We start from the raw sequence: 27,719 nt of genomic DNA, 5'->3' as shown, positions 1-27,719 counted from the left end.
TTGGAACCCAGCCACGCCCATTCGTTCACACACTGTCCATGGCTGCCTTCACCCTTCAAGGGCGGAGTTGAGTCGTAACAGTGACCGTATGGCCTGTGAAGCCTAATAGATTTACTATCAGCCCCTTTACAGAAAATGTTAGCCGATTCCTTCTCTAGAGTGTTTATTGTATTTATTAAAATGTTTATTACTGATTATTTGCCTTCCCCCTCTAGAATGTTAACTCCACAAGGCAGGGGTCACTGCTTTGTTCGAAGATATATTTCAAGCTCTTAGGAGAGTGCCCAGTAGGTATTAGGCGCTCGGTAAGTATTTACTGGATGGATGAATGAACGACCATCAGTGTCCACATTACCCCACAGGGGAGGTGATATTATCACCCCATTTTGCATGTGAGGAAGTGAGGTTCCGAAGGGTCCAGCAGCACTGAGCAGGGTTTCACAGCTGGTCCATGGTGGCACCAGGATCTGAACCCAGATTGGAATCTCCAAGAACAGTTTTCCCAACTCAGCGGCAATCACAACCTCGCTTCCCACAAACTCAGAGGCTGTCTACCCTCCTTAAACCAGCTGTGTGGCTTTGACACTGGATCCCTCCTGCCTGTACCATCTTGTCTGCCCATCCTTTCTCACCCTGCCTTCCTCACAGGCTGTTAAGAGGACCGAATGAGGAAACAGCTGCAGTTTTCTTTTATGTGCACTTGTATTTATTTATCCTTACGTTTAAACACTAACCTCGTTGTCACAACAATCTTTTAAAGTAGGGACCACCGTCAGCCCCACTTTACAGACGGCACACTGAGGCAGAGAGAGGTAACATGACCGGTCCCAGCTCAGACAGATAGTCAGAGTTGATCCAGCATCCAAGCCCAGGCCCTCGGTTCCTAACAAGGCAGTGATGCTGCATTTTCTAGAAACAAAGTGGGTTGAAACAGCCCCAAAGTGTCCTGAGGTCTGCATTCCAGTGTCACCCTTCTAAAGACGCAGGGAACTGCTCTGCATATGAGACAACCTGGGGACCTGCCCGCAGAAGGGGCCCAACCAACCCTCAAGGGGAAACAGCCCACCCAGCAGCGCCGAGGTCACCTCTCCGCCCGACCCACCCACAGCTGGTCCCCCCACAGGGCGCTGAGCAGCCAGCGGTCCAGGGGCCATGGTCAAGCTCACGGGCAGACAAGAGGGAGGCTCAGAATGTCCCCTGGGCTTCAGGGAGAAGGGAGCCCCCATCCGCACCTACCCCGCCCCCCTCAGTGAGGCCGCTGATTGGAATCTCTGAAAATGGTTTTCACAACTCAGTTAGTGGCAATCAATTATTCACGACCCTGCTTCCCACAAACTCACAGACTGTCACTGTTAGCAAGATAACTTCTGGATTCTGCCCGAAAGCCCTCCTCCAGGCTGTCAGGCGGCCCACTGTTTATTTCCTCCCTTCCCCACAGACCACCCCCCAAAGTCTAGCAACCACTACCCACCTCGACATTGGGCAGAGAGATGGAGGGGGAAGGCCCCTCGGTGCCCAGAGCCCGGGAGCGGCCTGACAGCCAGGGGCTGCTCCCAGCCTGTGTGACTCACTTCAGGCTTTGGGGCAGAATGTCTGACCTCAGTTTAATCCAACTGGAAAACAGGGCTCAGGAATTCTAGACCCTCGGCCAGGCTCTGGGATGAATCCCACGTTATTTTCTAAAATGCTTCAGACTCAGAAAACATTGTGTTCTGCAGAAAGCACGACTTGTGAGGGTCTCCCAGACATGCTGTCGCCCTGCCAAGCTCATGGTCAAGAACTTTTGATACTTGGCAGGGGCTTATGAGCCATTAAGACCACCATTAACATTTTTCCCTTGAAAAACTTGAGGCTGTCTTCAGGAACAACTTTCCACATCCCGGGGAGTAGGAAAGAGATGTTACCCAACACCCTTGGGAAAGACTTTCAGGTTCTGGCATCAGACCCATCAGTGGTTGAGCACTAGTTCTGCTGCTTAAACTAGCATGACCTTCCATGCAAGCCACTTTTTCCCTCTCTGAGCCTCAGTTTTCTCTCTCTGAGCCTCATTCCCCATCTGTAAAATGGGAGAGTAATGGTGCCTACACCCTAGGGCTGTGGTTAGGAGTAAATAAAATGGCATGTGTGAAAACACTCAGGTACCACCTTGTTTGGTACCTCACAGACACCATGACCTCTTAATTCTAAGACCCCATTGCTTCTGAGATGCATCATTGATTTGATAACCGTTTTAGGGCAACAGGCTGTGTTAGGAAACATAAAGGAAATACATCAATTGTAAAATTCATCCCAGATGTTAGAAATTCTATTTATTAAATATAAAAATATGCATCTTAAAATGAGGTCAATTATTATTATTACAATCACTATATTAATTTTAGGTGAGAAAGCAGGTACAGAGAGGATAAGTGTCTGACTGAAGGGCACACAGACATTCACGGCTGAGTTGGGAACAGGATCCAGTCCCCACATCTCTCTGGAGGGAGGAAGGAGAGGAAGAGCCCAGTCAGCCAGGCAACCCTTCCCCTCTTCCAGTTCTTCCTCCTCCTCCTCCTCTTCCTACAACGATGATAAGTAATAGAACAGTTCCTCTGAGCCTGGAGAGCCCGTCCTCCTCTCCCTAGGATGAGGCCAAGTCTGTGCCTCTCCTTCGACCTCTCCAGCTGCATCTGCATGGGGCCAGCTGACCATGGCAATGGAGGGAGGGCCACGTCTGCAGCCCCATCCCAGATGAAGACTCTGCAGTAGCCAGCCTCTCACTAGCCCCATCTGTGGGCCTGGAGAACGGGAGACCCTGAAGAAGGCAGAAGCAGACGGAGGCCTGCCACACCTGCAGGCTAGAGGGGAGGGGCGGGGCCAGAGCTGGCAGAGGGGACCTCCCCTGGTCCACCTCGGTCCAGCCAATTCTCAATCACGTGAGGAGGACTTAGCATTAGATAACATGGTGGTTAAGAACATGGGCTCCATGCCAGCCTGCCTGGGTGAAAATGCAGATCTGCTTCTTACCAGCTGTGCAATCTCGGGTGAGTCACTTCCCCTCTCTGTGCCCTACTTCCTCAGTCCACAAAACAGTAACTTCCACAAGGCTCACATCCCAGGGCGTTGGAAGCATTAAAAGTTAAAATGCTTGGCATGTGGTAAGTGCTTAATAAATGGTACCCGCTATTATTCATTATTGTTATTATTATTTAATTATTATTATTAGGTATCATCATCAACATCTTCATCCACAGGTCTGTGCATCAGGTACTAAACACACAAAGTAAATCCTAAGGTGCTGTCAATGTGGTTGGGGAGCCGATGAGAAACCATGGAAAAACACATGATTCAAATTCTAGCAAAATCTTTGACCTCTGGATGTTAAAATGTCATTTGAAAGCAGGGCTCTATAGCTCTTTTAGAGCATGTCATCATCTGATCTTTCATGCAATTTCTGAAGGAAACAAACAAACAAAAAAACACTTACTGAGCAACTACTGTGTGCCATTCACTCTTCTAGCACTGGGGATGCCCTGACGGAGGCAGTGGGCCAGAGACCAGCCCTGACGGTGATGGGGACCCCCAATACAGTCTTAAGACACTGGAGTTTATCATCAAGCAGAAAGATGTGGATGTCGGGGGGAATAAGACCCTTTTCTGCACATGAGCCACACCAGACCAGCCAACTATACACGGGGTAGGTGGGTAAGGCTCCCCGTAACTTCCCCTGCTGGGGGCAGGTCATAGCTGGAAGAAGACAGACATGCAACTAGGGCACAGGAAACCACAAAAGACCTAAAAGCGGGGAGCATAACGGACTTGGAAATCGCTTAGTGCAGTTGAAAGACGGGGAGACAGAGGCCCTGAGAGGACCACACCAAAGCCACGCCAAGTGAGATGCAGAACAAGGACTGGTCCCCAGGTGTCTGACTCCTGGAAGAATAGATCCACTTTGTGAACTGCGTAAGCAGACCAGGGAGCACAGCACAGCGCCTGCCACAGCCAGACACAGCTGCCAGGCCCGGGTCAGCAGGCCCCCCTCTCTGCCATTTCTCTGGGCTGATGCTACCAGGTTAGGGTTGGTGCAGGATGCCAATATCAAACAAACTCCCTGAGAATGGGACGCAGGACAGGTGAGTTTTGATGTGGAGATGAACGCAGAGAAAAGTTCCAAGTTGGAGACATCATACTGGAGGAGCAGGCGGGGATGTGAGAGGCCCCTGCATAGGCAGGAGTATTTTCTGTTGGAGACAGAGTGGCAATAAAGACAGAGAAGCTCTGAAAAGACCACTGGAGACAGAATGGTTTTGGACAACAAACAGTAAACTTTTTCCTCTGTTCGAGGGCCACCTCCAAATCACATAATGTCTAAACCAGTCAACGTTTTTAGGTTTTAGGAAAACGGGGCTGATGAATACACTGACAGGACTGCGGGGACCCTTACATAAGAGAACGCTGCACAGTGGCCCAGAAGCCCCTGCAGGCCCTGGCTCCTGTCTCTCCCCAGCTGACGTTTATGCCCTTGCTCATGAAGGTCACACTCTGTCCCCGTCTTCCTCCAATCCGTGCCTGACTACCTTCTATTTGTTTCACCCTAAATGTCACCTTGCTGGAAAAGTCCGCCCGGATGACCCCTCCATTACTCACTGTCCCCGCACCAGGATGTGAGCTACAAGCAGGCTGGGACCCTGTTTTGTCCAAAGCTCCCAGCACATGCCTCACACACAGTAGGTCCCTGGTAATACTGTGAATGAATGAATGAATAAGTGTCTGTGAATGTTCTGGGTAAATCTAGACAGCGATACATGCATGTAAAATGTCTAGCACATGATACACCATAGATCCTCAATGGACGCTGCTTGGAGGACATTAAAACCGATCCCCAGCCCACAAGGTTGGCTTCCCATTCCTCCCAGAGAGTAGTCCTATGCTTAGCGAGACAGAAGCCTCTTGCCCAGCTCCCAGGGTCCACTCTCAAGTCCCCACCCAACCCCAACAGGTAAACTCCAGGACAAGGAGAATGCTGGCTTTACAAGACCCAGGGAGGCATCAGACCTGGGAGCAAAGCTCTCCCGGAACCTGCGGGAGTGTCAATGTCTTCTACAAAATAACAAAATGCCCTGCCAGCCTTATTGTTCTTAAAGGAAAGAGGGACTTGGTCAAAAGAAAAAAAGCACAGGAGGTTGGCTCTGCCTTGATGTGGACAGGCTAAGCGATAACTTCCCCTAACCCACCCAGCCCAAATAACATGAAAGTTCAGGGACTCTTCCTGCTATCCACTGCTTCCTTTACTCAGCAGCCATAACAGAAGCATTGAGCAAATATTGGGAGTTAGGAACACGCAGCCCATTCACAGATTCTAACCCTAGGAGGAACTAGATCAATATTGCGTGCTTAATCGTTAGAGGATCTTGTAGAACAACTGCTACCGTGTTTGTGTCATGTTTCATGAATTTCTGCTTTTATTTCTATTTAGCCCCTTTCCTACATTCTTTCAGGTTGTTCTCAATGATTTTTTAAAAATAAAAATTGGAGTCTTAATCATTTTCATCTTCTGTATTTAATGTCCAAAGATGAAGTGCTTTTATAATAGGCTATTAATTTTCCTCTGGGCACAGTTTTAGCCTCATCCCATGGGTTTTGATATGAGGTATTCTCATTTTCATTCATCACCCTATAATATGAAATTCTAAGTTTGATTTCTCCTTTGATTTAAGAGTTACTTACAAGAGTTTTGTTGGTTTGTTTAAATTTTCTAATGATAGCCTTTTAAAGGCTAATTTTTAATATATCTTATTATTTTATAAATAAGGCTTGGACAATTTCTACTTTTGAAATCTAGTATGTTTCTTTTGAGACAAATTAATTATCTATTTTAATTAGGGCATCTTAGAACATCTAGAAAATAGTCTTTAAAAAGAAAAGGCCATCTCCTAGAAGACACACACATACACTCCTTTGTAAAGAATTTTATATAATGCTTACCAAAGAAAATTTTATCTTTTCAGAAGTAAATATCCAAACAAAGAAAGTAAACAACCTATTAAGGAGGGGGAGGAACTACCAGAATCTAAGGATTAAATTTCTCTGATCTAGAAGTTTCATACCTAGGAATTATTACCCACAATGGCATTGCTCTGTAGCCCTGTTTTAAAGACTATAAAACTGAGGCTGCCTGAGACTGAGTCATCTACACTACTATATTTTAGCTGAGACTAGGTTTCAATTCCATGAACCCCTTCACCACAGAATCCAACTGTCTTCCAAAAGCAATACTAAAATATCCTCTGAACATCTTCTCTTGTGACATTCCTTAAGGTTGTTAATTGTGCAAGGCGCAACCAGAAGGCAAGATTAAAACAAACAGGACTTTATCCCTGGGAAAGTGTGCTGGCTAGAAAAAGGAAGCCGATACGACTCTTTGAAGAGCTCCAGAAAGAATATTAAGCCATTTGTCAGCCAGTGCCAAGCAAACCTGAAAGACCGGTGGATCCCAGGGAATCCTGACATTCTTCTCCCAACCCTGTCAATGCCTTTGCCTGCAAAAGTGGGACAGCAAATGGAAAAGGACCAGCGTTGCAGGAACTGACACAGGACCGACGCTGCTAAACAATACTGACAACGCACAGGAAGGCAGCTCCTTAGGGGGAATCTCTGAGCTCCATTGCTGTGGCCACATACAATGTCTGCAGTCCCTGAAGGGACATTTCAGCACACTGTTTCAATGCCAAATGACACATGCTACTGTAGGCTAGAGATCTTATTGGGGATGTAGAGCTGTATTCATCTGCTTCCCAGCAAGAAAAGCAGGACAGTTAGAGATAAACAGAAGTCAATCAAAGCAGAAAGTGACAGCGGAAAAACTCACCTAATTCTGCCAGACCTGTTTTGCTGCATAAAGATAAGAGGCCTTTGGACAACATGGCTTCGGTATAAGAAATTCAGTGATGGCACCATTCCCAAAAGCAACTAAAGCAGTTAATATCAGGCATGTTCCCAACATCCTTGAAGGTACTGAGATGGAAGAACAGTAATCCATTAATGAATTGCGGTTCTATGGATGCTCTATTTTGCAAGACTAATTACTTTTTTGAAAGAAAACCTTGTTCCAGAGTTTCAACACATGAAAATATCACGGAGCCTTACTCCCTAGTAGGAGAAGTAAGACTTCCAAATTTAAAAACACTTGTGAAATCAACCCATTTAAAAAACAAAACAGGGGCTTCCCTGGTGGTGCAGTGGTTGAGAATCTGCCTGCCAATGCAGAGGACACGGGTTCGAGCCTGGGTCTGGGAGGATCCCACATGCCACGGAGCAACTGGGCCCGTGAGCCCCAACTACTGAGCCTGTGCATCTGGAGCCTGTGCTCTGCAACAAGAGAGGCCGCGGCAGTGAGAGGCCCACGCACCGCGATGAAGAGTGGCCCCTGCTCACCGCAGCTAGAGAAAGCCCTCGCACAGAAACGAAGACCCAACACAGCCAAAAATAAATAAATAAATAAATTTATAAAAAAACAAAACAAAACAAAAAAGAGCAGTGAAATCAATTCCTCTCCTACATATATACCCAATAGGAATGCTTATGAACATTTTTTTTACCAAAAGACCTGCACAAGAATGTTCATAGCAGTGCTCTTTGTAATGGCCAAAACCTGGGATCCTTCCAATAAACAGAACAGCTATGTAAATTGTGGTGTGTTCCACAATGAAATACTATAGAGCCATGTAAATGGACAATTAACAAATACATGAAACAATACATATACAGAGTCAGCAAACTTCTTTGTAAAGGGCCAGATATAAATCTTTTGGTCTTTGTGTGCCACGTGGACTTTGTTGAGTCTACTCAACTCTGCCATTAGGGGGCAAAAGCAGCCACTGTTGGTATGTAAGCAAATGGACGTGGCCAGATTCCAATAAAGCTTTATTGATACATGCTGACATTTAAATTTCAGTGCTTTTCTCATGTCACAAAATATCCTTCTTTTGGTTTTCTTCCCAACCATGTATTTCAAAATATGAAATCCATTCTTTTTTTTTTTTTTTTTTTTTTTTTGCGGTACGCGGGCCTCTCATTGCTGTGGCCTCTCCCGTTGCGGAGCACAGGCTCGGGACGCGCAGGCTCAGTGGCCGTGGCTCACAGGCCTAGCCGCTCTGCAGCATATGGGATCTTCCCGGACCGGGGCACGAACCCGCGTCCCCTGCATCGGCAGGCAGACTCTCAACCACTGCGCCACCAGGGAAGCCCTGAAATCCATTCTTAGCTCATGAGCCATACAGAAACAGACAATGGGCTAGATTTGGCCTGTGGGCTGTAGTCTGCCAACCACTGATGTGATCTCATATAATCACAAGTGATGTTCAGCAAAACAAACTGGGCACAAGGGAGTATAGACCACATGATTTCATTTCTAAAAAGAGGCAAAAGTAATCTATGGGGTCAGAAGTCATGATAAAGGTTACCCTTGGAGACACAGGGATTAGAAGTGGGAATAAGGATCCTAAGGAGGAGCGAGCCGTAACTTATGCTCTGTGCTCTGGATCTGAGTCCTCATCATTCGAGCATGGCCACTTGGTTGAACTGTACATTCATGATTTCCGCCCTTTTCTGTACGTATGTTCTGCTTCAAGTGAAATTTAGCAAGTGGTTAAAATCAAGGCAGGACCATTCAATCGGCTTCAAAAATAGACATGTAAAGAGAATCACAGCCTTCCGATTAAATTAGCTACAAATCCATCACTATGGCCAGGTAGCAGCCAATGCTAAAGCATTTACTTATTAAAGGTAGATTTAAATCACTTTTCCTCTAGCTGTTTTTGCATTTGCTTCCAGGGCGAGGTGTATTTCATGAGTTAAAGGATGGTGCGCCCATAGATCCCAATCAGGTTGTTTTTGTCCGTGCTGGTAGGAAGCAATGGTGTTCGCCCGATGACCAGCTCCTCCTCGCGCAGAGATCTGCCATCGATACTGTGAACATAAACAGCATCTGGCAAAACATGTGGCCTTCAACCTGCAGCAGAACCTGTGCTGGACCCACACAAAGGAGAAAGGCCAGGCCTGGTTTCCATTTGATTCCGAGAGAATATACGCAGTTAATTATTTTTCCTCATGGTCAGCAGCTGAGTCTCACCGAAATCTGTGCTTCTAATTATCACTGTAATTATTATTTTAATACAAATCAGCAACTTATCAAAATATTACCCTGTAGATACTACCTCACTGCTGCAAGGATGGAGGGTGGAGGCCACCACCCCTGTCCTGCTCTGTGTGCGTGTGAGGATGGTGGGGATCCTGGTGAGGGTCCTTCTGCCACGGCCAGACTGCCAGCTTCACCAGCGCCCAAGTCCCACGGTCATTTTCATGCCTGTCCTCTCTTTAGAGACAGTGAGTCATGATCTGCATTTTCCATCATGGTTTGACCTGGATGGGTCTCACTGGTTCCATCCATGCAACGGGCAAACAGTGCCACCCTTTTGCAAAGTCAATGTGAAGAATTCCTAACCAGAATTGCTTTGTTAAAGCATTCTGTGCAGCACAAGTGATCTTACACACAGGCTCCCCAGCCACACTGCCTGACTTCAAATTCCAAGTCCACTGTCTGTGACTTTGGGCAATTCCTTATTCTATGCCTCCGTTTCCTCATCTGTGAATGGGAATAATATCATAAGGTTGTTATAATGATTAAATGAGATAGTCCATGAGATGCTGCTTAGCACAGTGCCTGGCACATAGCATTTAATAGATAATAGCTATTATTATTATTATTTTGAGAGTTGTAAACTCAAATCCTAACAGTGGTCCTGCAAGAAACACAAATAAGCCAAGTAGACAGGTGGGCTCCGTAGCAAACTGGAAAGAGGGGTTCCATGTAGGGGGGCAACCACATCTTCCCCCGCTCCCTCAAATTATTACCTCTTTGGGAATAAAGGCCAGAATTTCAAAATTTTTCAGAGGGATGCCAAACAATTTTTATTTGAAATCACTGATTTTAAACTGTTGGCCAGTAATTTAATTTTAAAAAACAAACTAAAATAACAAACCAAGGAGAATAAGAAAGCCAGCTCTATGCTGCCCAGATCCAACCCACAGAGGGTCCAGCTCCCTTCATTGGTACTTTCCAGCGTCCACTTTTATTGGGGGTTTAATACCACCTGCTCACTCCAAAAAAAGAGTTCGTTTGCTCCACATGATTTTTTTTTTCTTTAACCCTAACAGAAAGCCAACCAGCAGGCAGCCTCTGTCCTAAGAGGAGTTAATAACCAAGTCCACGCCCATTTGCAAGCAGGCCAGTTTTTCTCCTAAGAGCTTCCCTGAGTTCATCTCCACCCTGTTCTCTGTCATCACCTCCTCTTCTGAGGAAGAGGGAATCAGATGTAACAATTCAAAAACTATTCCTCAGTAGGTAATGGGGGGCAGGTAATGGGGGCATTTTACATCGGGAATGGGATCTTCTGTAATGCCTGATGACAAGCAAACAGGGTTCTCTGTTTGTGTCTTTTGTAACAGCTGCCCCTTCTGAGCTGGGGATACAAGAGAGAGAGGAAGAGAGACAATGAATAGGCTTTTATTTCAAAGAGAACATCTGCAAAGCATGGTCCTACATTAAAAAATAAATAGAAAACAGCCACCAGTCTGGGAAGGAAAAAAAAGATTTCCAGGACTTCCCTGGTGGCGCAGTGGTTGAGAGTCCGCCTGCCGATGCAGGGGACACGGGTTCGTGCCCCGGTCTGGGAGGATCCCACGTGCAGCGGAGCGGCTTGGCCCGTGAGCCATGGCCGCTGAGCCCGCGCGTCCGGAACCCGTGCTCCGCAACGGGAGAGGCCACAACAGTGAGAGGCCCGCGTACCACAAAAAAAAAAAAAAAAAAAAAAAAGATTTCCCATTACCTCTCCAATGAATAAAGCACCATTTCACAAGGAAAGAAGGAAAAAAGAGAGAACAACTTTTCCACATCCCCAAAGAAAGGATGCTTAATGACGTAACCACTGTACTACTTGATCCATCTAATCTGGTTTTAATACTCTCCTTAACTAATGTATACGTTAGCTCTCCGTTACGGAAAACACTTGTTTATTTTATTAACGTGAGTCTGGTTGAGCGCTAAGACTTCGGGAAATTACCATGCCATCCTTGGGCTCTCTTTTTATTGCTTCTCCTCTTGCTCATTATAAAATGATAAGTCGCCTCCACTGCCCTTTTGAAATGCTGTTCCAGCTGTACTGTGGTTCTGTTATCCTGGTTCTTAAGACAGAGTCTAGGTTCACGGTTAAGTTAATGTAGTCATTATGGGCCCATTTGGGGACCCATTCATCACAGCTAATTCATGTCCAACACACGGGGGACTCGAGCACAAAGAGTCAATGTGAAGTGGAAGCTCAGCGTGAAGCCAGGAGATGCACATGAAGGGTCCAGACCCGAGTCCAGAAGATGCACTTGGGAAGGCCCACAGCTATAGGAGCAACGCAGAGAGCGACCCAGACCCTCGGAGAGGGCCCACGACGGGGATGTCCACTCAAACAGGCCCAGAGCACAGTTCCTCCTAACGTCTAACTTAAATCCTTTCCACATGAACTGGAGAACAAAACAGCACAGCTGTTTACCAGAAGCGCACGGTATCTTCCAACTGGTTGAGCCAACGTTTACCAAACCTTGGTCGTTCCATTGCCCCCCTGTCAGTCATACATCTAAACCGAGGTCAGGATTAGCATTAGAATGAGAGTTTTAGATACTACAATTTATGCATTTTCATTATGTTAACTAACTTCTTTTTACATAAATGCCCCTTCACCTGCACGCTAGGCAGTAAGAGCCCTGACGCGAGGTCATTTTGATGGACTGGTTCTATTCACCTATTTCCCCTAATAAACATTTAAAGATATATACAGCTATGACAAGTGTTAAAAAATGTTCACCCAAGAAGCAAGGGATGGGTGCATTTGGGAGGTCGCAGATTCCCTGTTTCTTGGTCTGGGTATGGGTTACTTGGGTTCTGTTCGTGAAAATTCAGCAAATTATACATTTAGAATAACGTGCACTTTTGTGTATATATTTTGGTTAAAAAAACATTTAAAAATATAGGCAAAAGTTAGGAAATAGGGCTTCCCTGGTGGCGCAGTGGTTGAGAGTCCGCCTGCCGATGCAGGGGACACGGGTTCGTGCCCCGGTCCGGGAAGATCCCACATGCCGCAGAGCGGCTGGGCCCGTGAGCCATGGCCGCTGAGCCTGCGCGTCCGGAGCCTGTGCTCCGCAAACAACGGGAGAGGCCACAGCGGTGAGAGCCCCGCGTACGGCAAAAAGAAAAAAAAAAAAAAAAAAAAAAAAGTTAGGAAATAAATAAATTTTGCACAGGTATGAAGAGAAACTCTTTATTAAAAGCTGCTACAATAGAGACTGTTTACCCACGTAGCACCTTCAATCACTGGTGTATCAGAATCCACGTGCATATCACACTTGGGATTCCTAGGGTCAGTCTGGAGCTACTCTGGCAAAAGATGTCCATCCAGAATAAGTCCTCAAGCAAAAATAGGTAACATTAATCCACCCCATCGTAAATAAATCTCCACCCACAGCCTCTTGTCTTCTCTCAGCTCCCCAACTGTAGGTCACTGCATTTGGAACAATTTGATAATTTAAAAAATTCGTTTGTTTCTTTGGGGGTCGTCCTGCCTCCTGACCATAAACCCCATGAGGGCAGGCACAGCCGGCCTTCCCCCATACTTTGTCGTACAGTGTCTCGTACACAAACACTCAAACACTACCTGTTGAAATAATGGGCAGATGGAGGAGTGGGTGGGAAACCTCTGGTGGATTTCACTCATTCTCTCTCTCCTCGTCCCCCAGGGATTACAAGGCGATGGGAGGGGAGCACCGCCAACTGGTCTGACTGCTCCCACATTCTTCTGCTCCAAGACCAAAGACGGGAGCCCCATCTTATATTCACACAGGGTTTGAGCCTCAAAATGCTTTCTCATCTGTTTATCGAATTACATCCTCACAACCCAGTGAGGGGGGTGGAGTGAGCTTATTAGCATCATCTGGCAGAAATGCCAAAAAGACTCAGAGGTGAAAGTCAGGGTTTGTCCCTTGACAGAGTCGGGACCTGAGCCAAGATGCTCTGGAATGTTCCACTCTTCCAACCCCTGGCCAGCTCTCTGACAACTCACAGCATCCCAACACATGTTATGGGGGGCGGGGGAGGGCTAGGTGGTGAAGAGCACAGAAAAGGGAAGGCAGAGGATTCAAAACAGCATGTTACCCACGCCCCCAGCAGAGGGGAAACCAGTTGACCAAACTGTAGAATGCACGATTCTATTTTTGTTGAGGACACTGCCTTCACAATGTCCTAATGCCTGATGCTTACAAGAATTTGCATATTCTGGATTTACACCAACGGCAGGGAGAGAAGGAAGGAAACCTCCATTAGGCCTGGGGAAGGCAAAGGCACTCAGGGTAAAGAAGTGCTGTGAATAAACCAGATGGGGATCACTGAAAAGTGACCACAGATACTTATTTTTAGCTCGTCACAGTGAACACGGAAATCTTCCAGGCAGAGGCTGCAAACTTATCAGCCCAAAGGGCCCAGTCAGGTATCACAGGTAAAGGAAGAGATCTTGGGGGGGCTCTCGGGAACCTGGAGGATCTCGGGAAGGCCCTCCCGGCTTGGCCAGTGGACAACAGGAAAGACTGTGGCCCAGGGCTGGCACATCTCATGACTTTTTAAAGGCATTCCAAACATCCATGCTGTCTTCTATCCTAATCCTTACACTTTGGTTCCTTTTTATTTTAAGACAGTGTGGGCCAAATGAAACCTACCCACGGGCCATGAACACGAGGGCCGGTCTTGCAAACATCCCTCGCGGTGAGGCTGCATCAGGTGAAGGTGGGAGCAGGGGCTGTGTGCCTCATCGCAAAGCCCTCCCAGGTAGGAAGATCCCTGCATCGCAGGTGAGGAAACCAAGCCCCAGGAGGCGAAGGAACGTGTCTGGGTCACACACTGCTCCCCCAACCTGACACTTCATGACACGCCTCCTAGCCCTCACAGCTACCAACCACCTGCTCCCCTCACAAACCTCATCTCTGGGTTTGTCTCTGGGCTCCTTATTCGGCCAGAAGAAGATGAGCTGGAACTCCATGGATGGAGCAGTCAGGTCTCAAGTCTGGCAGCTTTGGGGGTGGTAGGAGACTTGAGGGCTTCCAGGCTCCTGAATCACACGATTCCTGGCCCCCACGTGACAGAGGACACCTTTCTCTTGTGTCCAAGAAGCCACTCTGGAGTGAACTGGGCTAGGACCAGAAAGGAAGCTCTCTGTTGATAGGCCGTGGCCCTAACCCTCTCCTGCTGGACTAGCCCTCCCTGAAGGGAGGGGCACGTCTGTCCTGTCTCACAAAGGCAGTCCCAGTGCTGGGCACGGCTGGAGTGGAAGATGGGTGGATGGGTGAATGGGTGGACATGTGGATGGATGCAAGGATGCATGCATGGATAGGAGGGAGGGGAGAGAGGGCAGGGGTAAAGGACAAGGGACTTACTGACTCTGAATTGGGTAGAAACCAAGAACGCAACCTTTGGGGTCACCACGAACTTTCAATTCCTAGTCTGGTTCCCTCTTAGCTCTTTTACTTTCATCCAACTTATTGTCTTGCTTTTATTACTTGTAACCAGTAAAACAGATGAGACTAATCAGAGCCCTTAACTTGCAGGACAAGGATTCAATAAGATCATGTGTTCCCAGTACTTCACAGTGTCTAGAGCAAGGTAAACATTCAATAGAGAGAAAGTCTCCTCCTCCTCATCATCAGGATCATAGTTACAATGTCTGTACCCCTCAGGTAGAGGACGTTTGCATCAATTTCTCTGCCCCATTAGCTCAACTCCTTTGGGCTTAAACCATGTGACTTGTGGCCAAGGATTACAGCAAAGGATCCCCTGGGAGGAGAAATGCTTGTCATTAGCATCCACGGACACATCAGCGTGGATTAGATGCCCAGATAAGCCAGCAGTCACCTGGCTGGAACAAACCAGGCTTGACACAGAACAAATCCATTTTGTTGCCCTCGGAGGGCCCTGAAGGAGATTTTCTCCTCCCCCAGAAGACTGGAGAATGCCTTTAGGGTCCCACCCCTTCCCCATCCGGCCAGGTGTCTGGGCTCCCAGACTCTGATACTAATCACTCCAGCTCCCTGCTCACTACAGTGTTGACAGGGTGAAGGTGACACACACACCCGCCCTGTCGCCGGCACCTTCTTCGTCAAGGCTCTGGCTTGCGATGGGGGAGGGAGCAGCCCTAGCCACAGGGATCAGAAGGGCGCAACGCAGTGAGCATCTGAGGGCAGACAGGTAGTTTCTGTTGCAGGTGGAAAGAAGGAAGTGCCTGCAAGACAATCAGCCTGGGTTTCACCCAGGCTCCTGGGGAAAAGTCATCGGTGAGCAGAGCAGCCGGAGGCCTGCTGACGATGAATGAAAGTCTGTCTCTCTGGTCGAGGAAGCTTGCACAGCACCCCCTTCCCCTCCTCCCCTGGCTGGGGGAGCTGAATTCAAAACACCTTCCTCGGGGCTTCCCTGGTGGCGCAGCGGTTGCGCGTCCGCCTGCCGATGCAGGGGAACCGGGTTCGCGCCCCGGTCTGGGAGGATCCCACATGCCGCGGAGCGGCTGGGCCCGTGAGCCATGGCCGCTGGGCCTGCGCGTCCGGAGCCTGTGCTCCGCAACGGGAGAGGCCGCAGCAGAGGGAGGCCCGCATACCACAAAAAAAAAAAAAACACCTTCCTCCACCACCCACTCAGCAGTTCAAGTTCAATTACTCCCTAGTGTGCATGATGCATATTGCACTAAAGGGTGATACCTTTCTTTCCTGGACCATAAAACCCTGTCCTTGGGGCGGGGCACTGTGACCGAGTCACTTACCTATGCGCCTCCTTAAATGAGGTCTGTGGTTCCAAGGTTGGCGACCATCACGAGATGCTTAGAAGAGGGAGACTGTGGAATAGAGTGACTGAGAGCACAGACTGCCTGGGTTCAAATCCCGGCTCTGTCATTTATACTGTGAACCTTGGGAAAGTTACTTAAGCTCCCTATGCCTCAGTTTCCTCCCTGTAGCATGAGGTTTAAATGAGCTAATATTTGTAAAACACCTGGGCCTGGTTCTATCAAGCATCGTGACTGTTGGCTGTTGAAACGTAACAGTACATTCCTTGAAGGAATAAAATACATTAAGGAGGACAAGAACAGTGCCTGGCACTTCGTAACTGCTACATAGGCATCATTACCGTTATTATGATTACCCTTCTATTTGTCTCATTATTCAGGGGTCTGATTCAAGGAAAACTGCGTATCTCAGGGCTGGCACGTTTTTAGGAATCTGCAACAAGTGAGAATAGTGGTATGAAGATTTTCAGGAATGAGCTGGCTGCATTTAGGGTTTGTCAAAGAACTACACAGACAAGGCACTATGAAATCGGTACATCGATTGGAATGGGGCAGTCCTGGGTCTGGATCTCAGTTGTGGTGTGCTCCCCAGCATTGCAAGCTGCTTCCCTGCTCTGAGCCTCAGTCTCCTCATCTGTGAAGTGGGGACAGCAACAGTTCTATCCCACAGAGTTAGGAAGATTCACTGAGATAGTGAGGTAATATCTGCAGAGCTTTCATTATCCCTGCCACATAACTGGTACTCAGAAGAGCAGTAATCTCTAGCCAGGAGTCCTTAGTCTCAATTCTGTATATAACACCTTCTTACAATCTGAATTATTATTTTTTGTGTGAGCGATTAACATCATACGTGCATGATTTATGATTTGTCTTTTTAACTGGACACTGTACAGTATCTTTTCATTTTTGTAAAAATAACATACTATCAAGTTTGTCTTTAGATAGCCCTGTCCTTAATGGTATTTTCAATAGCCACCAACCTTGCCTGGTAGAGTACAGGGGTTTAAATTGGCACAGAAATTTAAAGCAGGTTTTATTGGTACCTGATACAAATTAGTCACAGATAGAGTTTGGTTTTTTCCCATCTTCAACTGTCTTTGATTCAACTTGTACAAAGTAACTTTTCTTCTATTAACTGTATACCACTCTGTGATTGCAAATTAATAATAATAGTAGTATTAATAAAAAAAAATAACATCATACATGCAAAACACCTGAAGGATGCCTGGCAGCTGGCACTCAGTAAATGTCAGCGCCCCTCCCTCGCCCACATTCCATCCTGCTCCAAGGCTGACACACAGAGAAGGAGTTGGATGCGTTCTATTGCCTTGGATTACTCTCAAACCTTACTTGGCTTGGGAAAATGAATAATTGCGGAAATTTGCTTATTTTCAAACATACTAAGAGTTTCTTTTTAAGAACAACGGCTCACATTTGGCCGTTGCTATTATCATGTGCCAGGCGCAAACTGGCTCACATGTATTATTACATTTCATCCTCACATAACCCTATGAGGTGGCCCTGATTTTCAGAGGAACCAAGTTAGGATGACTTGCCCAAGGTCCCAGGGGTGGCCAAGAGCAGAGCCGGGACCTGAACCCGGCAATGGCAGACCCGAGGCTAGTTAATGGAGGCCTCTTTCCCTTGTGCTGGGGCCTGGCACGGGTTTCGTGTGACTCTGCTCCCACACCCCTTCCTTTGAGCTTGGGTTTTGTTGAGGCTGAGTTTGTATTTTATTTATTTTTTCATTTTCCCCAAAGTATTTTCTCTCTGGTTCTGGTAGATAGGGGCTGGGGGCAATAGAAATGGGAGATGCAAAGGAAAAAAAGGGAGAGTTATCGTAAGTGACAAGTCTTAGGGCAGTATTGACCAAGATAGAGACCAGATCCAATTATGCTAGCAGCGTGCAAGTTTGTCTTTCCGCATGTAGATTTAAGGCCCCACTGATCATAAATAGCTCTGGGTGGAAGGACAGACACTTACTGCAGAGATATTCTTAAGGATATTTTGTTTTCTGGGGAAACACACACACACACACACACACACACACAAACAACGATGTCAGATATCTGCTCTAGCTCAAAGTAATTTCCTTTTCTATTAAGACCATGGATCAAAGTTGGACAATCCCCAGCAAACAGGAACTTATGCTTTGGCTTCCTATTTGCAAAACAGCAAGCATCTGTCACTCAACCTTCTGGAAGATTAAAATAAAAAGAATTGATAAACTAGGGAGAACGTCTAAAGTGTTAAGACTGGAAGGAAAGTGAATATATATATGTAAAATATATATAAGAATATAATAATTTCTACTTTTATTTATCTATTTTATTTAACGTTTTCCAGTACATGATTAAGCAGATGACAACATTTGCATCAAGATAAATATTTTTCAGTGATGCATATTTCTGTATACAAAGTGTAATGCACTGCTCAGGCAAAATAAAACTCCATTGAGAGTGCGAGAAAAACAAACCATCAATAAAATACCCTCTGTTCTCTCTGGTCTCAAAACATTTGGATAGAAAGAAAAGCTACGCCTCTGAGGCTGTTTGAACCAGAGGCGATCTGGATACAGTGAACCAATTTTTCAAAGTCACTGCCAATGTCTGAAAAAGTCCTGAGTTATCTGAGTAATGTGAAGTATGAGGAATTTCTGCCGAAAAATCAACATTTCAAAGGGGTCAGACAATACAGAAAGCCCATTCTACTTTAAGAGTGTGTGAGTGAGTGTGTGTGTGTGTGTGTGTGTGTGTGTGTGCACACAATAAAAAATTAGGTTTCTTAAATGAAACTTACTGAGTAACAGTTTATCTAAGGGCACAAGCAATAAATGTGAGGACTTCAGAGGATCACTGGGGGCAAAGGGAAAGAAAATAAACATCCGTTACATTAACATACAGTTCTCTTTCATTCTCCCCAAAATTGATTCAGAACCTGTAGTGTGATCTTTTTGACACTCTCCTCAATGTTTTCCCTCCCTTCATAAGTGAGCCCATCTGTTTCTTACATTCTGAGATGACAATAAAATCCACAGCTTACTGGAGACCCAATAAAGGGATGAGTATCACGGCCGCAGAACTCAGCTGCCATCCACCCAATAATTCTAATATGTAAGAGCTTTGACAGGGGCGGAGAGGAAAAGGGGAGCTTGCAGATCTTTTAGGGATATGCCCAGCTCGCCACCACCTGCACTCTCTCTGGCTCTGTCTGCCTGAGAAACTGGGTGTTTCTTCTTGACTTCTTGAAATGCACCAAAATCACAATCAGGTCCTCCCACTGGGGTGCAGCTCCCCGAACATAAAAGGCACAAGTGCAGAAGCCCTGGGAGCGCGGGCACAAGGAAGCAGCAAGGTCTGGTGGAGAAAACGCTCTGTAGACGGCGCCTGCCTGACGCTCCCTGGGACACACCCACCGCCACCACCACCAGAGCCACAGAGTCCCTCTGCATCCCCAAACCACAGCTGCCCTCCCCACCTGCATCCTCGGCAGAGCACAGAGACGAAGCATCATCTCCCAAGCGCATGCCTCACCAGCTCTTTATGAGAGTCACCTGGAAAATTACAGGGAATTTTTTTTATGCCCCACTCCTGAGTCTCCCTCTAAAGCATCAAGCACCGGCAGCCTCGGCAGGGTCTGCAAACAAACCACATGTTCTGAGGGCCTCAGTGGCCTGCCGAAAGGCCTGGTCCTCTCCTCCCAGCCTGCAACCTAAGCTCAGACAACACCGGACTTTGGGAACAGCCTGCCCCCTTCTGGTCTCCTTGAGCTCCGTGGAAGGGCAGGGCTTGGGTGGGCACAGCTAGAGAAGGACAGACCCCCAGCTCCATCTGGCAGGTCTGCGCTGTGATTCCAGGATCTAGCAGGGCACTGGGGTAGACGTCGGGGAAGGGAAGAGAGAGGACACAAACAGATAAAAAGTACAAATCCAGGAGAGACAGCAGTGAACAACCGCATGGTAGACAACCACAAAGAAGGGAGAAGGGCAGAAAAAAAAAATACAGGTATGTCTATATCGGAAGAAATTGAGACACTGGGAGATGTGTGTAGGGGGATAGTCACTGAACTTACAGATGAAAGGAGAGTTTCAGAAAAGCAAAGCAACTCTGCTGCTGGAACTGATGTTCCAAAAGGAATAAAAAAGGAAAAGTGGCATGCTCCCACTTTTACCTTCCCAACTGCAAACCTCAGTGCGGCCGAGCCGGGGGATGAGAGAGTAAGACACAGAACTGAACGCACAAACAGCAGGTGTGGACATAGGACCCAAAATGTCAGGGACCCAGGAAGAAATCAGCCAACCAGGCCTCCTTCCTTCCCTCCACTTGTTTCAACAGGTGGTATTTGCCTGGAAAGGCACCTCCTGATGCCTGTCTGGACCCCCGGATGCAAAGGGTACAGTAAGCCCTATGCCTCCCACGTGTTCCCCAGGCTAGTGGTACATGTCCTGAACCCCTCCCACCCCACCTCCCCGCAGGGCTCCGAATCTAGAAAGAACTTCTAATTGCGTTTCTGCCCAGACACAACACTATCCACTCCTGGAGTTCAAAGGCAGTGTCTGAGAGTACTCTTTGCTATAAATAAGAGGCATTCGGAATGTTCTGGTTCTCCATCAGGAATCTCACTCCAACTCTCCTCCCCACAAATGGGGAAAAGATGTCTCTCCCTGCTACCCACACAGACCAGCCAGCAACGTGAAATGCCGTCGCATCACGTCTTGGGCTGGCTCAGCCCACAGGTACAAAGAGCCGCACCGTGGCAAAGAGGGTCGCCTTGACTCCAAAGAAGTTTAGCAGATCAAAGAGCATCACGCTGTGTCCGAAGGCAGCCTTCAGTGAAGGCTCCCAAAGTGACAAACGACAGAGACATGCATTCAGTACCTAAGAGCCTGAAACTACCCCCTGGTGTCTAATGTCCGCAAGGGCTGGGAGAAACTCTGTAGGCGAGCGGAGTGATGAAGATACAGACAAACAGACACACAAGCACATCGTTATGCCTCAAGACAGAGACGCCCACAGGGCACTGAGACCCTGGCCCAAAGTTGGGGACTCTGACCCCTCCTGTGTGCTCCTAGCTCAGTGGGCTAAACAAATCAGCCCCAAGAAGGTGTGAAAGTCACCCCTGGAGAAGTTGGGGGCAGGGTAGAAGACACCCAGATGGCCCCAGAAGATCTGTGGAAGGAACAGTTTCAGAGCCTGGTCTGTTCACACCCAAGGAGGGCAAAATAAACCCACAGGAGCCTAAGTCGAGATGATGCGATCTGACACACAGCTGGTGACAGGAATTAGCCACACACAAAACAGAGAGCCAGACACAACCACCTAGGAGAAGGGGCCATGCCCTGACACTGGAGAGAGGGCACGAGGACAGGGCAAGGTTAGACACGGGCAGGGTAGAGACAGAAGTCTCAGACATCCAGGGATGGAAGACAGGAGACTCAAAGTAAGACCAGGCACCCAAGACTGAGTCTTGACTCCGGGCCACGGTTGAGGACTTGGGACACCGATCCCAGACCCCCTCTCAGGCCAGGCAAAAACAACGAGGCAGCAAGCTGAGGACTGAGTTGCCTCCACACAGCTGGGCAAAAACCAGAGATGCGGTGAGCACCACCGCCTAGAGCGGCAGCTGAGGATCCCGGCACGGTCCAGGCACTCAGACCGGGAGCGAGGCGCGGCGCCAACACCCACATGCACAAAGCAAGTCGGGGCGCCCAGCGAGAGCGACGGTGGACAGGGGCCCAGCCAGGCTCCGGTAACCCCCAAAGCGCCTCCTCTGGAGATAACTTCCCCAGACCCGGGGTGGGGCAGCCCTCGGCCCCTGAGCCTGGGAAGGGACCCAACCCCGGCTTCCAGGGGAAAGAGATGTGGAGCCAGCAGGCTTGGGGAGTCCCTGTCTGAGGAGCGGGGTTCAAGGGCTGGGGGGCGTGGGGTCGGGCCGCCTGCCCGCCTGCCTCCCTCCTTCCCTCCGGGACGCCAGCCGAAAAGGTATCTTACCAGCGCCCGCGCGGCCAGTGCCCCTCGGCTGGCCGGCTGCTGCGCGCGGGGTGCTCCGGGGCCGCCTCCCCGCGCCCGCGCCGGCGGCCCCCGTCCTCCTCCGCCTCCGCCTCCGCCGCCTCCTCCTCGGGCTGCAGCCGGCTCGGCGGGCAGGTCCCGGCGCTCGCGGCGCGGGGCCGGGGGCGGCTGCTCCGCGCCGCCGACCGCTGCTCCCCCGCGGCGTTCCCCGGCCCCGGAGTCGAGGCTGCTGAAATTCCACACGACCAGCGTCTGCAGCAGCAGCACGGTGAGCGCCGCGAGCAGCGCCGAGTGCGAGCGCCGGGCCAGCCTCCGAGCGCACGGCGCCGCCACCATCTTCGGAGCGCGGCGAGCGAGCGGGGCGCGGGGGACCCCGGGCGCTCCGGGCCGCCCCCGCGCTCCCCGCGGCTCCCGCGGCCGCCGCCGCCGCCGCTCAGGCTCCCGCTCGGGCCGCCGCCGCCGCCGTCGCCGCCTCGGCTCGCCGCCGCTCCTCCGCCGCCGCCGCCGCCGCCGCCGCCTTCACCGCCGCGGCGCGGAGTTTTCAGACGGGCAGGGACCCGGACGTCACCAGGAGGAGGGGAAGGCGGGGAGGCGGGGAGCTGGAGGCCGCGGAAGGGGGCGGCGGGCGCGCGCGCTCGGGCGGGGCGCGCGGGGGCCTAGCCCGTGGGGACTCCCCCTCCCCGCAGCCCCTTGCCGGGGCCGGGGACGCCGGGGGTGGGGGAGAGGCTGCGGGCAAGCGGGCCGGGGTGGAGAGGGGTGGGGCCTGGGGGCGGAGCACGGGAGGAAAAAGGAGGAGGGAGAGGAAGGGGGTGGGGGCGAGCAGAAGGGGCCCACACACCCACCCCAGGACCCGAGCCGGAGTGGGTGGGGGAAGGGGGACAGTTCCCGCGGCCGAGAAGACGAGGAGGAGTCAGAAAAGCAGGGGGAGTTTTGGGTGAGGGTGGGCCCGCTCAGAATCTAGGAGAGGTCGGGAAGCTCTGGGGGTCCTTGGATCCCCTTCCATGTGGGAAGCAAGCACGAGGCAGCTGAGTGGAGCGGGCTCTCCGCCCGGAGTTTGCGGTCCAGGTGTCTTCTATGGGCACAGAGACTGCTTGGCAGGTGGAGACGGGAGAAACGTGTCAGGAATGTCTAGGCCAGGGAAGGGGCTCACGCTGCGGATCCCTGGATCCCTGGCTTGAAGGGGCAGGGAGGAGGCTACAAATGAGTGTGAGTGACTTCTGAATCACACCCCACCCGCTAGTGCCAAAGACGTACTAAGTGCTTTATTGAGTCACTTCTCTGATCCCTAAGGACGAAAAAGCCAAGAGACTTCCAAACCCAGTTGGCAAGCAAGTGCTTTCATGGGGAAAGGGAGCCCCAGTGGAGTTTCTCAACCTTCACTGGCTGCAAGCCCCAAAGTCTGGCCCCTGCCTTCCACCAGGTCCATTCTTCTCATCCACCCTGAAGCCCGCCTTCCTGACAGCACAGGGCTCACCTCCTGGAGGAACAGGTCTTGCCTTCTAAAGTGGAGTTCTTTCCCATCAGGGCTGGACTGTCTCGGTGACCTTGAGCCAGGAGGACTCCTCCCTGGGCCTGAGCTTCCTCCTCTGCCAATGACGGTTAAGGCTGACGATCCCAACGGACTCAAGTTTCATAGTCAGCCTTCTCTGACTCAGTCTTTCCCTCCCGTGTCCTCTTGCCCAGCAGCCCTGAACACATGGTGAGCGGATAGAGGGAGTGGGTGGCCCAGACAGGACTTAGCACTATCAGAATACAATGGCAGATCAAATCCACAGCTTGTCAATCTTGGACTTGGGGTGAACGTTTTGCATCTTGTCCACTGTCTTTGTAAACCAGATCCTAATTTTAAGGGAAGAAGGTGAAGGAATAAAGAGGATCCATCAGAGGAGGCAGGGAAGAGATTGTTTCATCCGCTCAGCGACAGTCTGTGGACATCAAGCTGTGTCAGACACTGGGCGAGGTGCAGGAATCCAAAGGTGGGTAGGGCTTAATTTCCCCTTCAGCAAGCTTGGGGTCTAGAGGATCCAGATGTGCATGTCGGTCGTTAACAAGCAGTGAGGTCGGTGTCACTTTGGAGATGTGCACAAAGTGCTATGCGTTCATGGGGGTGGGGCAGGAGTGACCACCAAAAAGATGCTTTCTGGATCCATGTAATAAGCCAGCCTGCTTCCCTGAACTGGGAGTGTGAGATGCCAGCTGGTGTGTGTGTGGGGTGGGGGGGGTCTGAACTTCAAACGAGACTCAGCCTTCAGACTATCCAAGCCTGGCCAGCCGTGTGGCCAGGCATAGAGGCCTCCCCGTTGCACTTAGCCCACCTAACCAGGAGTGAGCTAGAACAGGGGCAAGCTCCTATGGCCATGCCACAAGTCTTTTGTCATCTGTTTATCACCTGGGAATATTCTGGTTACAAGTAATAAAGCATATATTATACCTTTAAAAATAGAGTTTGCTGGGTCATATAACCAAATGTTCCAGAGTAAAGATATCAGGTGAAGTTTGATCCAGCAACTCAGAACTATGACCTAGGACTCTTTTACTCTCCATCTCTCCTCTCGGCCTTTCATGAGGTCTGCTTCATCCTGAGGTTCTCTCTTCACGTCACAGCTGGGCATCAGTTAATTGTATCCTTTGTTCATTTCTAGCCCAGGAGAAGGAGGGTCAGTATTTCCCAGCATTCTCCTCAAAAGTCCAGATATTCTCTCTGTTTGAACGAGCTTTAGGTCATAGGTCACCCCCTAAACCAAGCACTGTGGCCAGAAAGATAGAATGTGCTGATCAGCTTGGGCAAGGTCCCATACACCTCCTCTGGCACTGGGGCGAAGCCAGCTTCCCTACAACCACCTGGATGTTCTATAGGGATCAGGATCTGACAGGAAGGTGGGAATAGGTGCCGGGGAGGCTGCTTCTACTCTATGCAGCCATTGTGATGCTTACATGACCTTGGGCAAGCCACTCCTTTCCCAGGACTTCAGTTTCTTTAATGCCAAATGAAGGATTGGATGAGACGGTCCCCAAGATCATCATGTCATGTCCCCAAAACTCTTCCTCAGTGTCTAAAGAGAGCTTTCCAATCCAGCAGAGGCTGCCCTGGAGACTCTTGTCATCCCTGCCCTCTGGCCCGTCTTTGCTTCAACGGCTCTGCTGCGTTTTTCCTCTAAGCAGCAATGATGTTATCTGCTTCCTCCATGTGATACGTTTAACCATAGTCCTTTGGGGCCCACACTCTGGTTCAGCTCCCTCGAGGGCCACAGGCTGAAGGAGTGAGGTTAAGGATCCTGGCCCCCAAGTCCCTGGAGAAAGAGAGAGTGGTTTGTTTATCTCAACTCCTAAACTGCCACATGAAAAAGAGGTTTAAAAGCTCCGGGCAGGTTATGGGTGCCATAAACAGCTTATGTGAGGTTTTTAGGATGAAAAATCACCTGAGATAGAGGAGCGGGAAGGCAGGATTCTAGGGACCATCTTCCTGCCCCAAGACTTACCAGCAGCACCTCAAGCACCTTCGTGGAGCTTAAGCACTGCCTGAGACTCTGGCAGCAGCAGCCATTAGCAACAGCAGCAAGTTTCCTGAGAATTTTTAAAGCTCATTCAGTCATTCAACACAGATGTATTGGACCCTATTATGTGCCAGGCGTCATGCTGGGCAAGCGAGATATAGAAATGAGGAAGATTCCCTACGGAATTTTTCTTTTTAAGTACGGTTCTTACTCTTGCATTAACTGAGAGCCAGAGCTCAAAAGAAGTTCCAGCTGATTTGTGGGATTCCCTTCCCTTCCCCATCCCCAAATCTTATTTCATCACTGCTTTCCAATGAGAGGAGAGTAAATCAGTGAATGAGTAGTTTTGAGCCCCTTTTTTGCCCAGCACTAGGCTTGGGGCCAAGAGGGAAATCGGGAGGAGAAGGGTGGGGGAGGTCTTCACCCTCAAGGAGCTGCCAGATTCCCAGCTCTGACGCTTTTTAACTGAGACTTTCAGCATCAGTTGTTCCCTTCTTTATGCCTCAGTTTTTTCATCTGTAAAATGGGGGGATAATAATAGGGCTTTTCTCTTAGATTTCTTGTAAGGATTAAATTAGATAACCCATGTAAAGATTTTTTTCTATAGAGACTGGCACACAGTGAGTGCTCAATAAAGGTAAGGCATTATTGATTTCATTTATAACAGTAAGACAGTGTCTAAAGATATAAGAGGGAAAAAAACATAGTCAGGGAAGGCAGCCTAGAAGAAGTGGCACTAAACCTAGTCCTTGATTTTGATGGAGGACTGCCAAGTACCCCAAGGGCGGGGACCTGGTCTCCTTCTTCTCGGCTCTCTCTGGCACTTTCCATAGTGTAGGGCACTGAGTCAACTTTGGTTGAGCAATGAACACCAATGACAGGCATGCAGCTGGAAATGAGCCTGGTGTGTTCCTCCAGCAGCAAGACAGCTGGCGAGTGGAGCTTGGTACTCACAAGTTCGCAGACCCCATCATAGCAACTTTTCAGTTGTATGATTTTAAACAAGTTGTTTAACCAGACCTCAATATTTCCATGTGTAAAAAGTGAAAGAGAGTAATACCTATTTCTTAAGTTTACTAGGGGGCGGGGGCAGGGAAGTGGCGTCATATATTTCCTATAAGATGTTGGCACTGACCAATGGCAGAGTTGAAGGAATGTTAGCAGGCTGGTCTGTAAGGAAACGCTCTCCCCTTCTCTCAAATAGTTCTGGCAGAAGGTACCAGAGACCTAGGGCTTGACATGCCTTCTTCTGAATTTAAATAAACTTCAGCCTAAGAATAAATTTAGTCAAATACATGGTTATTATTTTTTTAAATCTTAAGCATGTGCCTGTTTCTTTCTGGTTTATTAGAGGCTTTTTTTATCCAGACTCTACAAATTGACCCTGTCTTTGCTCTTAAAAAATTAAAAACCTCCCCCTAGGTTTCACTTCTGCATCAGAGAGAAATCATCAACATGGGTCACCTGTTCCTGAGTGTCAGGAGGAGAGTTATGCATGGAACATCCATCTTCCCATCCCCAGGAATTCCCAATTCTCTCCAACAAGGGCATGCAAACACCAGGGTTCCAGGGCGCTTGGAGGTCAGAAGGGCCAGGATGCCCAAAGCCCATCCCTCGGGGCCCCCAGAAGCACATGAAGCCATGAACACGCATCACCTGTACCACACACCCCGCCCAACCCAACCCAAGAGAAGGAAACAGCCTCTGTTCAGACCACAGGCTTAGGCAGAGGACATGCCCCGCCAGACTCCCAGCTGCGCTTCTGAAACCTGCAGCTTTCCCAGAGAGCCATGCACCCACTGTATCAGCGGAGGGAGCTCTAGGTAGCAAATAGCTTTCCTCTGACACAGCAGACAGTACTTTCCTGCAGAAAAGAGCTGCAGGCAACAACAAGGAAAAGCAGGGGTTCTAAGTGGGGCTGGCGTCCACCCTGTGCAGAAGAAAACCCCACCAATTTGCAAGGGTAGCTTGGGGGGTGGGGGTCAGGGCTGGGTGGTGATCCGGGAGAGGAAGAGACACCAGCTGAGGAAAGGATGCGTGAAAATCACCACACTGCTTAGCGGATTATCTGACCTTGTTCTGTACCAGCCCTTTGACCCGCTTCTAGACATCTCATAGACTTTGTACTACCCTCTCAATGTTGTGATGTTTGAAAAGGGGACACACTCCAGATCCAAGTCTTAGACTAGTTTGGCAGACTTTTTTCTTTCTTTAAAATAAATGTTGGGCTTCCCTGGTGGCGCAGTGGTTGAGAGTCCGCCTGCCGATGCAGGGGACACGGGTTCGTGCCCCGGTCCGGGAGGATCCCACATGCCGCG

The 27,719-nt window shown here is 49.3% G+C and overlaps 1 protein-coding gene and 1 long non-coding RNA gene across 3 annotated transcripts in view; one reads left to right on the top strand and one right to left on the bottom strand.

Moving 5' to 3' along the window:
* Positions 1 to 22,346, bottom strand: part of LOC114487549 (xylosyltransferase 1-like) — a 176,580-nt gene extending 154,234 nt beyond the window's left edge. The window contains exon 1 of the mRNA XM_028498027.2: positions 21,890 to 22,346. Coding sequence (XP_028353828.2) covers positions 21,890 to 22,243 — 354 coding nt within the window. The 5' untranslated portion in view covers positions 22,244 to 22,346. The remainder of the gene's footprint in view (positions 1 to 21,889) is intronic.
* Positions 22,347 to 22,684: 338 nt separating this feature from the next.
* LOC114487688 (uncharacterized) overlaps positions 22,685 to 27,719 on the top strand; it is a 53,903-nt gene continuing 48,868 nt past the window's right edge. For both annotated transcript variants that reach the window (XR_003682951.1, XR_003682950.1), the window contains exons 1-2: positions 22,685 to 23,606; positions 23,744 to 23,883. This is a non-coding gene — a long non-coding RNA (uncharacterized lncRNA). The remainder of the gene's footprint in view (positions 23,607 to 23,743; positions 23,884 to 27,719) is intronic.

This window comes from Physeter macrocephalus, chromosome 14, assembly GCF_002837175.3.
Source record: "Physeter macrocephalus isolate SW-GA chromosome 14, ASM283717v5, whole genome shotgun sequence".
In the NCBI taxonomy this organism is placed as follows: Eukaryota; Metazoa; Chordata; class Mammalia; order Artiodactyla; family Physeteridae; genus Physeter; species Physeter macrocephalus.
The sequence above is the reverse complement of the archived record's forward strand: the minus strand, read 5'-3'. Positions and strand labels throughout refer to the sequence as shown.